General features: G+C 39.9%; 1 protein-coding gene and 1 non-coding gene across 4 annotated transcripts in view; both read left to right on the top strand.

Annotated features, from left to right (window-relative positions):
- Positions 1–16,647, top strand: part of AP1G1 (adaptor related protein complex 1 subunit gamma 1) — a 36,780-nt gene that overhangs the window by 12,528 nt on the left and 7,605 nt on the right. For 2 of the 3 annotated variants that reach the window (XM_041484799.1, XM_041484782.1), the window contains exons 3-16: positions 2,077–2,201; positions 4,332–4,473; positions 5,674–5,770; positions 6,597–6,673; positions 7,781–7,789; positions 8,877–8,972; positions 9,426–9,506; positions 9,744–9,842; positions 10,255–10,310; positions 11,080–11,193; positions 14,225–14,365; positions 14,662–14,716; positions 15,798–15,920; positions 16,232–16,321. In XM_041484799.1, coding sequence (XP_041340733.1) covers positions 2,077–2,201; positions 4,332–4,473; positions 5,674–5,770; positions 6,597–6,673; positions 7,781–7,789; positions 8,877–8,972; positions 9,426–9,506; positions 9,744–9,842; positions 10,255–10,310; positions 11,080–11,193; positions 14,225–14,365; positions 14,662–14,716; positions 15,798–15,920; positions 16,232–16,321 — 1,305 coding nt within the window. The remainder of the gene's footprint in view (positions 1–2,076; positions 2,202–4,331; positions 4,474–5,673; positions 5,771–6,596; positions 6,674–7,780; positions 7,790–8,876; positions 8,973–9,425; positions 9,507–9,743; positions 9,843–10,254; positions 10,311–11,079; positions 11,194–14,224; positions 14,366–14,661; positions 14,717–15,797; positions 15,921–16,231; positions 16,322–16,647) is intronic. The other variant, XM_041484792.1, reaches the window with a different exon arrangement.
- Positions 12,588–12,674, top strand: LOC121362936. Its single transcript, XR_005956602.1, has one exon. It is a non-coding gene; the product is annotated as a small nucleolar RNA SNORD71 (small nucleolar RNA).

The raw sequence follows: 16,647 nt of genomic DNA, 5'->3' as shown, positions 1-16,647 counted from the left end.
GTCGTCAGACAGCCTGAACAAATGGTCAGATAACTTTATTATTGTCATTGTTTCTATTTGAAAAAAATTCCAGTTGGAAGAGTGGCTATGTCTGTAAAAGTTGGGTCAGTTGTAGTCTGGTTACATGCCAGTAGTATCTGTTACTAGTAGTGATGTAGCAGATTTTAATTGTTCCTTTGAATGAAATGGATTTAACAGTATCAAGATTTTTTCCACTAATTACACCTAGTAAGAGCTTCAGCTGATCATTTTTCTTAGCATTGCTGTGAATTAATCCAGTTTGCATGTACTTCTATACAAATGAAGCAAGAACTCATCAGCCTTTCATGGGGTAAATTTCACTAATATATTTTAAATTCAAAAGTACTAGAAATGTACCTTAGAGTGTCTGTTGCAGTCATCAGTTTTCTTATGCTCTTCCTCAGTCATTCATCTTTTGCCTTCATTGGCTCTTACTCTGTAGCTTAGGTGTCACCAATTTTATGTTGTGCTTTTGCTGAGGATTGTATAAGTATCTCATAAACCCAGGAAAGAAGTTTGTTTCAGAGGTGCATTGTTCTTTTACAGAAAGCGCTGGAAACGTGAGAGCTTGATATCTAGTGGTCTGTACGTTATCTGTGGCTGATCTTGGGCATTTGGGTGAATTCAGTTATCTCTGCAGAGGACTGGTCTTATTTTTCAGAGGTGTTTATTCAAGGTTTTCATCCCATTTAACCTTGCAGACTGAACTCAATTTCTTTCAAGCCTTTTCTTACCAATTTGTCATCCTTGCACTAGCTGGGCTTTCACATGTGAAAACAACGTCAACAGTTGAGTGTGTGTTCTAATGCCATGTGGTCATGAGAACTTGCAGGACTGTGACTAGGCCATAGCACTTTCTTTCTCTGGCAGTTCAACTTAAATTTTCTTACCAATATACTGTGCAACTTCACTCTTGTTGATGTGTGTGTTTCTTGCATCTCACCTGTTCAAGCTTCTGTCTAGCTGGAGCCATGAATCCCTTTTCCTGACACCTCGTAACTTTGCCTGTGCATGCCCCCTTTGCTATGGATCTGTTGCCAGTTCTGTCTGACCCCTCCTCAGACCTAGTGTGTATGCTTATTTGCTGCCCCAGCTGGTAAAGCAGACTTACAGAAATTGTTTGTGAGGGATAGATCTCTACTTCCCTGTCAGGAAAGTAGACATAGATTATGGTTGATTAGTTATCTGTTACAGAAAACTATTTTAGTGGATTGTAATATCAGAATACCTCTGTGGTGGATGGTATTTGTTTTTCAAAGTGTCAGATGTAAAAATGAGCTGGCAATTAAATTTCAGATTAGCAGAGTGCAGTTGGAAACTATGTGTGTTGTCTGTGCTATTGATCACAGTTGCTATTTTTACAGGGGGAAAGGGAAACTTGTAGTGGCTAGAATGCACATGGTTTTAGTAAACTTCTGGTGTTCCAGGGATTACAGAGAAGTGTAAAAATGTAACTATCTCTGACAATCTACTTTTTACCTAGCTAGCAAGTTAGTTACAGATCGTAATAAACACCCCTTTTTCCATTTGAAGTCATGACTCCTTGTCCTATCACTACATGTCCTTGTTTTGGCAGCTTACAGAGCATTGATCCTCTTCCTAGTAGATAAATGGAACCTTTTAAGTTTAGTTAAAAAGTTTCATGTGCATATCAAACATGACTCATGATCTAGATTTCCAGATCTTTACTGTTTTGTGTTTCCTGATGTATCTTTCCTCTCTGTCAATGTGCTATCATTTACTTTTGTGATCTGACATTAACCAACATATCTGGTATATCTGAGGTCATGGAAGACCATCAGTGTCTGGCCACTTCAAGGCACCGGAGTTGCTAACGACCTTCCCCCTGGCTTTGTTGGAACTTTGGGCAGGTCATTTAATCTTTCTTGGTTTTCCATGTCACCAAAATGGAAACTGAATACACCTTTAAAAGTGCACTCTGAGATACATACGTTACTACACATCAAAATTCAAACTGTTTCTTCTCTAGCTAAGAAGTAGTTTTTAAGCTAATTATGTCTTTTTTTCTTCTTTTTTTCCTTTTTTTTTTTCCAGTTGGAGTGCCTCAAGCTTATTGCGTCTCAGAAATTCACAGACAAGCGCATTGGGTATTTAGGTGCCATGTTGCTGCTGGATGAGAGACAGGATGTTCATCTTCTTATGACCAATTGCATCAAGAAGTAAGGGTACCACCTCTCCATCAAACCATGATTTGAGGTTTCAGTATCAGAAAGTATCCTTCTGACAGTGATACTTAGAGTATTTTAGGGTTTTTCCCTTGTGTTAGAAAACTGGTGCCTTGAAATTATTGTATGCTGTTGACCATAATAAGACTGTTGTAGTAGTGCTCTGTATTGGGCCATCCTGTCTAGCTTCTTTAGTGGGAACAGAATAAAATTGCATTGGTTTTGAAGAGGCATATGTAGCAAGCAACACACATCCTATGTGTGTTTGCTTCTGCTGACAAGCTCTGAAGAGTTGTCAAGGAACAAGGCTATGTATCTTGCTTTCTTTTTAAGATCTAATGGTCATGATGAATAGTTTTCATTGGAAGCAAGGCAGCAGCTTGGGATGTGCTGTCATTTTGCTGAAATCAGACAAGAGGGGACGGGAATGACTATTTTTTTAATACTTCTCTCAGCAAAGCAATGTTAAAGTGGGACTTTCTTACATCATAGTTTAGTGGGTGACGATGAGTGTGTTTTCTTTTCAAGACGGATTGGAGCAGGTATGGAACAGCTGGGTTCTGGTTGACCTACCCAAAGGTTGTGTGTGGTGTACCTGTTTTTATTATTATATACTATTAGCACATAAGTCTCTCAGATATTAGCAAGTAAAGTATTGATCTTCAATTAGACTGTGGCCTCAGAGTGCTTTAAAAGAAACTTGACAAAGCTGTGGGCCTGAAGATCTGCTAGCTTTGAACGTAGCATCCAGAAGACAAGATTTTTGTCTAAAGATCTTTCATTGAAATGCTATACCTGTGAGGTGCTTCCATTAGAACCAGGCTGCAGGTTAACAGCTCTTTTCATTGTTTATGCTACAGTGAATTTGGTAAGGGTGTAATGAGTTTGAACTGGCAATGGGTCAGATGGAAGCTGAGCAAAAATGGTGGACAGCTTCCTACCATCTCCTGGGTTGTATATTGCTTTCTCCTTCAGCTTCTATGTCTGCCATTGTGTCTTGCTTTTATCTAGATGTTAAGGGATTTATTTATGGCACTGTTTTTCACTGTTTCGTAGCAAGACCCAGATTTTTGAGATGAGAAGAAAAGCAACCTCTTGAAGCATGTACTTGTGATACAGCTTTATATAGCTGCCAAAAAATTGTTAAAGGAAGGAAACAAAAAAACAACCTATTTAGTAGCATGTGCTACCTGTTCCTTCATCTGCATGATGCCATAACTGCTTCATGTGACAACCAGGATACTGTCTTTGCATTCCACACCTCTTGTGTGTTTGGTTCAGAACCACTTCTTTCCCCAGCTCTTCCATCTTGCAGTCCCCAGCTCCCCTTGCCTCCCAAACCAGGAACTGTATTTTTTATTTTCTTCAGCATTGAATCCTGGGTGCTGTGGCAACCTTAGTACCAAACACAGAGGAATAGTGGTGTAGAATTTGAATTTCAAGGCTGTTGGGATTGCCATGTAGAAGCTATGTCGTCTTGTGCTTAGTGTGACATTGTAGCTAGCCTCATGAATAGCATCTCCTGTTAGGTAGTTTAGCTTTTTAGTGACCACTTTTCACAACTTCCTTAGGTATATGAATAGGAAAAATTGCTAAACAGAATTCTTGTATGAATTATTTTCAAGGTGTGTGAGTGGTGGGGTTTGTGGTTTTTAGTCAGGATAGAGAATACTTTTACACAGATTTTTCTATACTGTTTGGTTTTTAAATGCAGAAGCTAAAGCCTGTTGTAGAACATCTTTAAACTGGGACAGCCCACCGTGTCACTGCTGGTCTGTACGTTGCATGCAAGTTCCAAAGCTGAAATCATTTGAAATGGAATTCTGTATAGTCTTCCCTCTTCTCAGCTCAATCCCTGGATACCCTGACAAGTCAACCTGATAGTTATACCAAGTATTTTATCTTTTTAATTGAGGATTCTAAATAAAATTAGATGCAAACCCTGTGGTACATGTACTCAAAGCTTCCATTGCTCCCAAGTTGTGCTTCAACAGAGCTGTGAATCCAGAAAATTCTTTTGGGCCGTGTGTTGCTGGATAGATGACTCTAGCTGTAGATGCCCTTTTCTTGTGTATTCAATTTCTGTGTGTGCATGCTGATTGACTTTTTTGTTCTCCTTTACAGTGACCTTAATCACAGCACGCAGTATGTGCAGGGGCTGGCACTTTGTACTCTTGGCTGCATGGGTTCCTCAGAAATGTGCAGAGACCTTGCAGGAGAGGTGGAAAAGCTCCTCAAAACTTCCAATTCCTATCTTAGGAAGAAGGTACTTCAGGAAACTTTTGAATACTTTGTTATGGATTAAAAGGCAAGATTGATTGAACGCCTTGCTAATATCTGGAATATTAGATGACTGAGATCACACTGAGTGAATATTTTCCCAGTGTGCAAGACGGAGCTCAAAACTCCCTGAATGTTAATAGCAGGAATGTATGTAAGCCTCTAGAAGATAAGCCTCCAATTGGCAAGGCAGTTGCTTCTATTTTTCTACTCTTTCCCATAATGTTATTAGTAGTAATGTGAACATTTGCCCCCTCATGGACTCAGCCTCAAAATTCACCAGTTTGATTTATCTTCTCAGATAAGAGAAGACTCTGGTTATTAACAGTGCAGGCTGGTATCAGAAGATTTGAACCTATTTGATGTCTTCTGTTGATGATGGTAACAGTAATATGAGAACTAGAAGGGTTAAGGTTTTGAAATGGACAAACACTTATAAATTGTCTCATTTCTGCAGCAAATGTGCCATAGCATCAGCAAAGTGTGATTACCCCTATTCTTTTAGGTTTATTTATTGATAAGTCTTGGCGAGAGTGTGAAGCAGTAAGATTTTAGGAAGAGATGCATTGTTACTTCTTTGTCTAGTGCTGGATCTAGAGAGAGTTTGGAGAGAAAGCAATGCTAAGAGGTCTTGCTGTGTTCTGGAAAGAGGGACTTGATAGTCAAGCAATTGCAAGGAGTAGTGTCTCCTGTTGCTTCTCCATCCTGGAAGAAATAGGCACGTGTTTTGTCAAAAAACCCTGGAAATGTAGTTTTATTTCTCATAGCACCCATCACCTGCAGGAGGAAGTTGTTTTTCGGGGAAGGAGAGAAAGTAAATAAGCCATAATTTTACAGTAAGTTTAATTATTTGTTTCCAATGCATTATCTCCTTCCCAGAAAGGGGAAGGCAGGCTGAAGTAGCCCTATTAAAGGCAGAGCTGCTTTGCAGATAACAGCACTTCTTATGTGAATAATGTAAAAATGAACCATTGCTAGGGGGAGTATTAGTTTGTAGTTCAGTGCTCTCCCTTTATTGAACTCTCTTTTGGAATGCTGTTGAGTGACACTTGTAATAGAGAGATTGAAAAATGTGCCAGGCCTTTGTTTATCATACAGATTGTTATAGTTCCCACTGTGCTAGGTATTCCCAAAATAGGTATTGTTGTCATTGCAGTGTGTACTAACAAGTGTTTTTCCTATCCAGGCAGCATTGTGCGCTGTTCATGTCATCAGAAAGGTGCCTGAACTTATGGAAATGTTCCTGCCAGCCACCAAAAACTTGCTGAACGAGAAGAACCATGGTAATAGCTGGGACTGTACTTAGCAAGGCTAGGCCATTCTCTAGAGGATAGTGCATTTACAACCTAAGCCTCTTGTTTGGAGGGAACTTTAGAGGTGTATTTGTATGATTTTTTTTCTTTCCATTTCTACACAGTGAATGCAAATGTCATTTAGAAGGAAGAGATGTGTATGACTCTGCTAGTCAACAGGACTTTAACATGGCATAGGTGACAAAAGGAACTCTTTCATTGTGTTTTGATACACTTCAGAGTGGGTGACATAGGAAAGTTTGATTTTTATCCTGTACACTGCCTAAAGTGACTCTTAGGTTTGGTGGTATTATTTTTGTGTAGTGTTTCTTTAAATGGAGTTCTGAGGCCTCCTGAGGAAGGTGACAGAAGGTCAGCTAGGCAACCCAAATCAGAAGAGAAAATCTGGAAGTGTGAGGAACTTGACACCCAGAATGCAATTAACACATGTCCTTCTGGAGTCTTACGTTTGTGTAGAATCATAGAATGGTTGGACTTAGAAGAGACCTTAGAGGTCAGTAACCCAACTATGACCATTACTGTATGTTTAGTATGTGAGTTTCTGCAGACCAAATCAAATTTATCTCCTGCCTTGGCCTTTAAATGCAGCTTTAAGGCAGGAGCACATTGCTATCTGCTTTCCCTTGGACACAGCTGCAAGCACAAGTATCTGTAGTGCTAGATACAATAACTTGAATTCAAAAATGTTTTTAAATTATTTCCTGTTGTTTTCTTATGATGTTCATCAAATGTCTGGAGCCAGTGGAATGATGTCAAATGGAGATACATTATTCTTTTCCCCCTCCCTCACCTTTAGGTGTTCTTCACACATCAGTTGTCCTCCTCACAGAGATGTGTGAGAGAAGCCCAGACATGCTTGCACACTTTAGAAAGGTAAGTGTGAATTGGTAATATTGCAAAGTTAATAATAATGGCCTTCTAGTAAAATCCTTACAATTGTTTGGTTGAATAATTTAATGATACTGTCTGTTTGATCATTTATTTATTTTTTAATCATTAAGTGTGGGAATTTCATGTGTATCTAGGCCTAATCCCCTTCAGTAAGTGGTTAAGTTACAAACAGTCAGTCTTAAGATTGTGCAGTATAAAACTCATCCTAGAGTTAGATTTAAAGTTGTCTTTGATGGTCCCTTAGGTTTTTCCTCACTCCTTCTATCTAATTGCATGGTGACACTGGAATCACAAATGAAGTAAACATAGAGAGTAAGATGAAAAACTGAAGCTTATACCAACACCTGAATGCCTTAACCACAGCCACACAGTTATATGCACTCAGTTCAAAAACACCAGTCTAAATTCTAGTTGTATAGATACCTCATGACTGATGTATACTACACTACACAATTTTCCATTTTAATTTAAGGGTTTGAGAATCAATGTCATTCTTCTTCCTCTAGTTAGGAATGTTTGCTTCCCATCACCCTCCTGACTTCCTTATGTTGTTTGCTATAGTTTGCTGTATTATTGCCATGTGAAAGACTACCGATAGAAGGGCATTTGAAAATTGCCTTGATTGTCGTTTTAAATTCTTGATCAAAGAAGGAGAAATTGAACAAAGTTGGTAGAACAGAGCAAGCCATTTGCTCCTCTGAAAAGTCTTAAAGGCGTTGTTTATTTGCATGCCCATTTACTTTCTTCCTTGACTCATCTGTATCATTAGAGATTTAAAACTGTACATTCTTTAGTGTATCTTAGCATTTTGGCATGTATTTTCCCTTGCCTTGATTGTAAATTTCAAAGCGGGAAAAGAAGTTAGATGAGGTTCATTTTGCAGGTACCATCCCTGCTACTAATTGCTTGGTTAATGTGATAGTTGTGAAAAGAGAGAAGAGCTGAGTGCACAAAATTTTGTTACTAGGGGCACTCTTTCTAGCTATTTCTTGTAGTTGTTATGCTGTGAATGGTACAACATTGACCTATCCCTAATGCTTGCTTTGTCTGTTTTGTCCCTTTTGTCTGTTTGGAATCCTGCTGAGTTAGAATGAAAAGGTAAGAGTTAATTTTTCTAGATGATGCATGTTTGCCTTGAATCTGTAGACGTTTGTCCCTTGTGAGGCAGTACCTCTGAATGACACAGCTGTGATTGATGCCACATGCTTAGATAATCTGTACTTGTCTAATGCTCTTTGTGTGCTGGTCTTGTCACTAAACCTCCACATCCATGGCAGCCCTGAATCTCAGTTGTGGCCTTCTGCAGACATCGGCCTGCTTTCCTCAAGCCTTCCCTCATTTGAGGAATGCTTTATAGATTTTTTTTTTTTTTTTTTTGGTGCCTTGCAAGTTGTAGCCCTGGGCTTTCTTCTTACCACAAACTGGGCTCTGTGTTTTGTCTGAATCATAGGGCAACTTTGAGTGATTCCCAGAAAGGAGCAGGACAGACAGTTAACTGCCTTTAAGAGGCTGTAAAGGCTTTCTGTGCTGCAAAGAGCTACCCAGTCCAACTGCAGTGCTGATAATCTTCATGGGTGTAATTTGTATTCCAGAAGATGCGGGGAGGGGTGGGGGGGGTTGGCCCTCAACCAGTCTCCATGGCTGTAGTGTTTCCCTTTGTTCTGTCCTCAGTCCTGATAATTCACACATGTTGGAAGGCAAAGCAAACATGAATAAGGATTCCAGCAATGCTCCACTTGTCTGCTACTATGTCTGGAGGGAAGATGTTGCAGCACCCTTCCGTTCCCTCTTTAAGGGAGATACAGGAAGTTCAGGGTTCATTTTGTGTGTTTTATGAAATGCATGTTTTCAGAGGAGTTTGTAGTTCCTGAAAAGCAAAGGTAGGAGCAAAAGGAGATGACAGGGAAACTAGGCTGTTTTTCTTCTTACACTATACCACAAATGTAGATTTACTACTTTGAAGACACAATATGGTGCTCTGGTCCCAGCTTAACTGTTTCTAGTTGTGTCTTAGCCAAGCTGTAGGTATTCATACAGCATCAGCTCTAGGTGTGCAGGTTGAATTTTGCAGAAGAATCCAGAGACTGACTTGCTTTCAAATACAAGATTTGTTCTTGGACCTGTGCTTCAAAGCTGGGATCAGGGAAACAGCAGTACCCTAATAGGACAACTCTCTTCTTCACAGCTTGTTCCCCAATTAGTTCGTATTCTGAAGAACCTTATCATGTCTGGATATTCACCAGAGCATGATGTGTCTGGGATCAGTGACCCCTTTTTGCAGGTAAGAACTGATGCAAACAGTGACTGATAGCTTTAATTCTAGGACTGTGTTTTGAGCCTTAGGTGTGACAAGGTGGTTACCTGTGTTGATTTTAAGGCTTTTTTGGTCTTCCTTTGAGCTGGTTGTGCAAATGCTGTTCATCTGCCCTAGTGAATGACACCTGCCTTAGTTTAACCAGCAGTTGTAGTGTTGTCATGTTATGTGACAAAAGAGAGAAGCAGCATTTAATGATTTTTGGAAGGCTGTGCCTGGTGGAGAGGGGATGCTGAACGGTTCTGGCTAGTGGGAAGAAAATAAGCACAGCAGAAGCCTGTTTTTGTTGATAAAGTTCTTACCTGGCATAAGCATTTTGCTTAAGAGTGGAAATCAGCAGCTTCTTTTGCTTTTTTGCCACTATGATGCCAAATCAAGCACTGCCATCCAAGCTTTTCTTTGCTTTGTTTTATAAAATAGGTACGAATCCTGCGGTTACTAAGAATTTTAGGGAGAAATGATGATGATTCTAGTGAAGCAATGAATGATATACTTGCACAGGTAAGCTCTGCAAGGTTGAAGATTGGTTTAAACTTTCTCTTAGTTTCTTAATAATTTAGGTTCTGCAGCACTGAGGTTACAGCTGCTTGCCATGCTAAGTGAAATTTTGTTGAAAGAGATGCATGTTCACAAGTGCGATGCTGTTTTGTAGGGGTTATTTTTGCTGCCTGTTCTGCAGAAGAGCACAAAGGGGATCTGCTTTGAATGCATTGAAGTTATTTTTTTTTCCTTCTCCAGGTTGCCACTAATACAGAAACAAGTAAAAATGTGGGAAATGCCATTCTGTATGAAACTGTGCTGACTATTATGGATATAAAATCTGAGAGTGGCCTGAGAGTAAGTTGCCTTTGCTATGGCCTTTGTTTTTTTCCTAGGATTGTATTAGAGTAATTTGTGTGGAGGACATGAAGCAAGATTGTTTCACCATAACACAGCTCTGCATCTGTCTCTAGATAACTTTGTAACCTTTGCAGAAAGGGTGCTTGTTTTGGGGGAGAGAAGGTGTTTGGGATTTTTTAAAATAACAAAAATTAAAAGGCAAAATTTCCTGCAGAGTGCATGTCCTGAGTGCAAGTGAGAGCCTGCGATGCATCCCTTAGCATTTCCTCTGCTTAGGCAGCTTCTAGAGCTCTTTTTGGCTAAGAACCGCAATGCTACTTTTGACGTGTTGCCTTTGAAGTCACCATGAAATGATGAAGATAACCAGCAGCCCTTTTAGATCATTGACCTTCCCTAACTCTTTCTGCAGGTCTTAGCCATTAACATCCTAGGCCGTTTCTTATTAAACAACGACAAAAATATTAGGTAAGTTGTACAAAGTGTGTTTTGACAACACCCAATTTAAAATGTATGAGAAACAATTACACAAAGATGACGCTGAAGTAAAGCTTTCCAGGAGACCATGTTGGGATCACTGCTCTTGGGGTTAGTGTGGCTGTTGAGCTTGCTTCTTTCTTGGTGCGTTCTTTTCTCTATGCAGATCTCATCTGTGGTCTTGCCCTTCTTAGTTGATAAGTTGTTGTGTACGATCTGTTTCTCAACATGTGATTTCTTAATCAGGTCCACATTTTTTCCTGTCTTGTCCCAAGTGGTCTGTGGTGCTATTCATATCAGAGTTGGCATTGGAGATCTGATAAATTAGGCAAAGACTGATTTTTCTGGTTGTGTGCTGGTGGCAACAAAGGAGTTTAGTTCTGCTCTGGTCACTATTAATCAGATGTGGAATTGCTGAAACTGTTAGGATTGAATACTATCTCCAAGCAGTTGGATAGCAAATCATGATACGGGTTCCAGACTCTAGCCGTGGAATTTTTACTGATGCTGGTTTGAATGTAAGATCTGCAGAGGTGCTTGCTTGTCTAGACAGCAGTGTTGTTAGGCATGTTACAATTTAGTGTAGTAGGTCACCTGTGAAGGTAGGTCAGGAAGTCCCCTACAGGACATTCATTACCGAGTGCAAGAGAATCCTATTCTGTTGCAAGATAAGACTAGGTTTGGGGCAAGGGGACAATGTCTGTCTGTAGAAATTAAATGGCTACTGTCAGCAACTGATGACCTTATGTCCTGTTTGCAGATATGTAGCTTTGACGTCATTGTTGAAAACTGTGCAGACAGACCATAATGCAGTACAGCGGCACCGAAGCACCATTGTGGACTGCCTGAAGGATCTCGATGTCTCCATTAAAAGGTAATCAATCAGATTATCAGTGAAACAGACTCTTGAGGTTGACAGTCTGTGGAAAATGAGCAGAGCTTAGGGGAAAATGACAATAATCCTGGGGAACTGTAAGTGAGACTACTGTGAAGGTATAATACGGTTCCATAATTCAAACAAGATAATGAAGATGTACTTCCATCTTCTTTGGAAAGCTGCTGTTAAATTTCATGGGGAAAAAAGAAATTCTGTTTGCCTGAATTTTTCCAGAATACAGTATCAGTTGGAGATTAGATTTGTGTGCTCTCAGCAAGATGGAATGCCTCTGTGCACTATGATTATGATCAAAGCTACTCTGATGTGCTCCACGTTGCTTTTCTTTCCCAGATGAATGGGCAGTGCCATGTTGTCTTGAAGCAGTGTTAAGCCATGCAAATAATGTATTCTTAGATGTATTATGGAGTAGTAGAATTCAGACTTCACAAATTGTTTAATCAATCAGTTAACAAATCAAATCCTTTTATCATTCTTGATGTTCATTTGTCATTCAAATAGTGGTGTGTTGCTGCTTCTCTAGGCATTGGGAAAGTTTGCAACCTTACTTCTCACCAGAGAAATACTTTTTGTCTTGTACTTTGTCTTAATTTTTTCCAGTTTTCATTACTTTAGTTATGTTCCTTTTACGATAGTGACTCCCTCCTGTTTCTGTCACTCATGGAAATTCTTGAACTGTATGGTCTCGCTTTGCACAGTGTATGTGTAAGGCTGCTCTTCTAAACTGAGTCTTTCAGCCTCTTGATTCCTTGTTCTTTATTTCAGAACTCTCCTCCTCTTCATTATTCTTTCTGTAACTGGGTTGCAAAGAAAGGTCTGGGCTCAGTGCAGTATACAGCATGCAGTGTTGGGGACAGCAGCATTTTTCCTGTTGTATTTCATAGAATCTCTCTGCTACAGGCCGGAATTCCACAGAGCACTCATCATGTGAATATACCTTCAGAATTGTTCAACCTCTTCCATCTGCTCAAACTGATTAGATACACCACAGATCCTCGTTCTGATAGTCATTCTTCAAACTTATGCCCATCTTTGAATCAGCTGTAGATTTTTTTAACAGCTCTTCTCAGACTATGTGTAAAACAGGAAAGAAATTGGATTTGTCTTGCTTCTGAAACTTACTTTGAACTGCTGTGTACTGGGTATCATGTAATCTCTTTTTACAGTTGCAATCTATCCCAAACCACAAATTTGTATCTTAAATGCTCAGCAAGTCAGGCTGCCATTGCTGTGTGGTGTCAGAGCCAGCAATGGGGCTCGACTGTGGAACAGCAGAGCCTTATCTAGATTATGGGTAGAAGGCAACAAAAACATTTTATTGGCACCTGCTAGGGAAACACAGGTATGCTACAAACAACTGAGCTTCATGTCTGAGTGCTGTTGGAGGATGAAGCCTTTGAGTGATCCATCAGCAGAGCACGATGTTGCCATGCTGACACTCGTGCTGCTGACAATGCACTGTCTTCATTGAAGCATTATATTGAATGAATATATGTCAGAGTCCCCAGGCAGCAGGCTTCAAGGACTTGAGGGACTTGGTCTTGGTTATCTGAAGCATGGCCTCTGCTCATCATCTTGTAACTAATGCAGTTCATATTTGGCCCATGTAGTGTAATTCAGAATGGCTTTGCCATTTAATTAAAGTATTTTTTTCTGCTTGATTTGATTAAACTGCATGCTTAAGAGTTTGTGACAGAAATGAAACATGTAATATGACTGAAGGTAAGCAATTATGTGCTGCGATAAATGCCTGGCATGAAGACAACATTGTATTCCTGCACAGCTGTAGTATTGATATATCTGCTATAAAGTGACTGAAATTTTAAACATAAACATGGAAAACTTGTAACCCAGTAGGGACAGGTGTAAGGGAGTTGGGAATTAGTTGGAAGGATGGAAACAGTTCTGGTATAGGTCATCAGCTAAACACAGATTTAAATGTTAAAAGGTAGCAATTTAGTTCGGTATTTCCAGCCTAATTCTGAATATCTCTATATTTTTTCAGTCCTTGGGTACTAGCTGGGTAAAAAGCAAAGTAACACATTTACAATTCACCATTCTGTAAAAATCCTTATTATTATAATAACTAGGAAAATGTAGAGAAGTAGTGTTGTCTAGATGTTCTCAGATTCTTGAGAACAAATTGTGTGTGCCCAATACCACATTAAAATTCACTCAGGGTTATTTAGCGAGCCTGTTTTAATGCATTTGAATACAGCTGTTGCAAAGTTGTGCAGAAATCAATCACATCTGAAGTTAGTAGTCTTCATTCAAAAAAAAGGCAGAAGAATGAGAGACCTGTGCTAAAGTCAACTACAGAAGCTTCAAATAGAAGGGCCTGGGAGTAGCTTCTGAGCTCTCAATGAGCACAAAAAGGAATAGCAAGGAGCTAGTACTCTGAGTAGTTGTGGTGTCAGCACATCTGTGGTGAGGAGGAATGAAAAATATCAGGGTAGATTTGGGTTCTAGAAATCTTGTACTACAGTATAAGAAGCTTTACTGTATCCAGTTTATTCAACTGGATACAGTAAAGCTTCTCAGTTAATATTTTAAATCTCAACTACATTTGAATCTCTAATATATGGAATTGGAAATAGGTCTGTTCTGGATCCCTGAAGGTGGAGAAAATATGCTGTGGCATGCTTTAATTGTTAACAGTTGTGTGTCAGAAATGACCACTATTCAATTACACTTGGACAGTCAGATTTTAATGTTGGACTCTGGCTGCTGAAAGATATTGCTAGCCTTAAGCTATCTTTAACATATGGATAGGTGTTTCTAGAGCATCCCGTAGCCCCACTCCCCCTTAATGTTTTGGAGAGTGGATGTTTGTCTGCCTATAAACAAAAAAATACTGCACATTAAATGTGGAGGGCTGTTCTCACAGGATTAGTAAGTATTGATCTCTACTTAATTAAAAGTTAAATGCATTTTTGTAGCTAGATTTCAGGTTTTTTTACATCCTTCACTAGGTAAAGTTACTTGATTGGTTTTCTGTCTCTTGCCCTAGGCGTGCGATGGAACTGAGTTTTGCTCTTGTTAATGGGAACAATGTTCGTGGAATGATGAAGGAGTTACTGTATTTCCTAGATTCTTGTGAACCAGAGTTCAAGGCAGACTGTGCATCTGGAATATTTCTTGCAGCTGAAAAGTATGGCATTGTTTTACCTGCTCATAATTTTTGGTACATCCTTGGGGTTGTGAACACCTTGTGTGTTGTTTCTCTCTCTGCTTGGTCCCAAGAGAGAATGTGTTGATTCATTTCTTCTCTGTTCACTAATTTATGTGTGGTTTGTCAGTTGTAGCCCTCCCTCAGTATTGGTGTTCTTCCTCATGAAGCAATGGGCCAGGAAGTAACTGTAAGGGGGGGTTCTGATGATGCTGGGTTTTTTGCTGGTGTTGAAGACTGGCACTTACTGCTCTAACTTGTTTTCTTAATTTTGTCAGATATGCTCCTTCCAAGCGCTGGCACATAGACACAATTATGAGAGTCTTAACAACGGTAAGTGAAATTGCCTCTCTTGTGTGCGACTACATAAAATGTTTTTAATTCTGGAGGAAGTTACCATCAAGTTGGAGATGGTTCTAAAGGCTGGCAGATAAATGCTAAAATACATAGAGGAAGTGTACTTATGATAGTCGCATTTACTGAGTTTACATATTTCTGACTGGCTGCCTTGGGTCACTGAGTGATTTTTTAGAAGAACTGTACTATTTCAGAAACACACGGGAGTAACTGTGTAGCAGTGTTTCTACTGAAGTAATCACACTAGCATCTAAGGACATCTCTTGTACTGTCTGATTCCAATATACAGTCCTTTCAGAAGAGAGTGAATGTAGCCTGGAGTGACTTGCAAAGAGAAAGGGGGTGAAGGAGTTTCTTGGAATTACTCCAAGTTGAGTTTATCAAAACTTGTTAATGAAACTGTGTTAACAGCCTTCTAGTTCACCTTCTTTGGGTTTAATTATTACACTTTATCTACTTGAATTTTTGTATAAACATCACAGCTGAGGTGGAACTGGAGCAATGCTTTGGCAACCAAGGGAAGAGATCTTGGTAAGTTGGGTAGGCAGTGTGTTCTGTCAGGCAAAGGAGTAGGAAGAGATTTAGCAGTATGAGTGTTCAAATTTGAGAAGTTCAGCAAAAAGTAAGTCTGGCTGGGATGCTCTTTTGTCACCTTGAAACAGAGAGAAGTAGATTCGTCTTCTGAAGTGAGAATTAGTTTCTGTTAGAAGGTTGGCTGTGAGAATTGCTCTCAGATTTTACTTTCTCCAGTAAAATAATTGCCTTTTCTTGTCTGCGAGATAAACTCATAAGGTTGTATTCATGTCTGCACTCTGTCCTCTTGCAGTTTCAGGGTATCTGTAGTGTGGATTTCTCTGAGTATAGTTTTATTTGTTGGTAAATGTGCTGTCCTGTACTTCTGCCACCCTGAGGTTGCTCAAAGTCAGCCGTAAAGTGCTCATGGATGAAAGGGTTGGTTTTTATTTCCAGATGCATCAGGTGGTTTTGTGAAGGGTATCACAGCTGCTGAGTGTTACTTAAGAAGGTCCATAGTAAAACCTAACAATTGTTCTTGCAGGCAGGAAGTTATGTTCGTGATGATGCTGTTCCTAATCTGATCCAGTTAATAACTAATAGTGTGGAGATGCATGCCTACACTGTGCAGAGACTCTACAAAGCCATCCTTGGAGATTACTCCCAGGTAAAACCAAATGTGGTTGGCTTCAGTTCTGTTGTTGTACTGCAATAATTATGCATGTTTACTAAGCATCTCAGGGAAAGCCAACATCACATTTTCTGGCTCCAAGGGAGAGACTGCTGAGCAGGTATGTCTTCTATAAGTTCATGTTCTTTTTAGTTTCTCCAATTCTCTTGTGGAATTCTTGATCGAATCAAATATTCCTCTTTCTTCTGCTGTGGAAGGCTAAGCTTGCTCCTGGAAATGTGGATAGTTTAATTTATTGTGCAGGCAGCCATTTATCTGTTAGCCTTCTCTGGTTTTTCTTCCAACAGCAACCCCTGGTACAAGTTGCCTCCTGGTGCATAGGAGAGTATGGAGATCTTCTGGTGTCCGGTCAGTGTGAAGAGGAGGAACCAATACAGGTATACTTCAGGAAAGAACTGCAACTGGACACCTGGCTGGGGCTGGACCAAATTGATGCTGGCTAGGTGAAGGGAGTGCTTTCAGCAGTTCCCTAGCACTGGTGTCCATGATGGCAATGGACCGTGGACAGGAATCTCCTTCACCTGCTGCTGGCGTGGACTGTGTAAATACTGGATGTGTGGAGTGTTGCTACAACTGGCAGAATGGTGGGGTTTCAGTGCCAGCTGATTCAGAAGAAGTCTGCTAGGGTCTTAGTGTATTTCAGTGATAAACCCGCTCTTCAATGTGTGAAACGGGAACTGTGTTTTAAAACTCATACCATAAG

This window comes from Pyrgilauda ruficollis, unplaced genomic scaffold (genome assembly GCF_017590135.1).
Source record: "Pyrgilauda ruficollis isolate IOZ18807 unplaced genomic scaffold, ASM1759013v1 scaffold117, whole genome shotgun sequence".
Taxonomy (NCBI): domain Eukaryota; kingdom Metazoa; phylum Chordata; class Aves; order Passeriformes; family Passeridae; genus Pyrgilauda; species Pyrgilauda ruficollis.
This window is presented reverse-complemented; position numbering and strand designations above follow the sequence as displayed.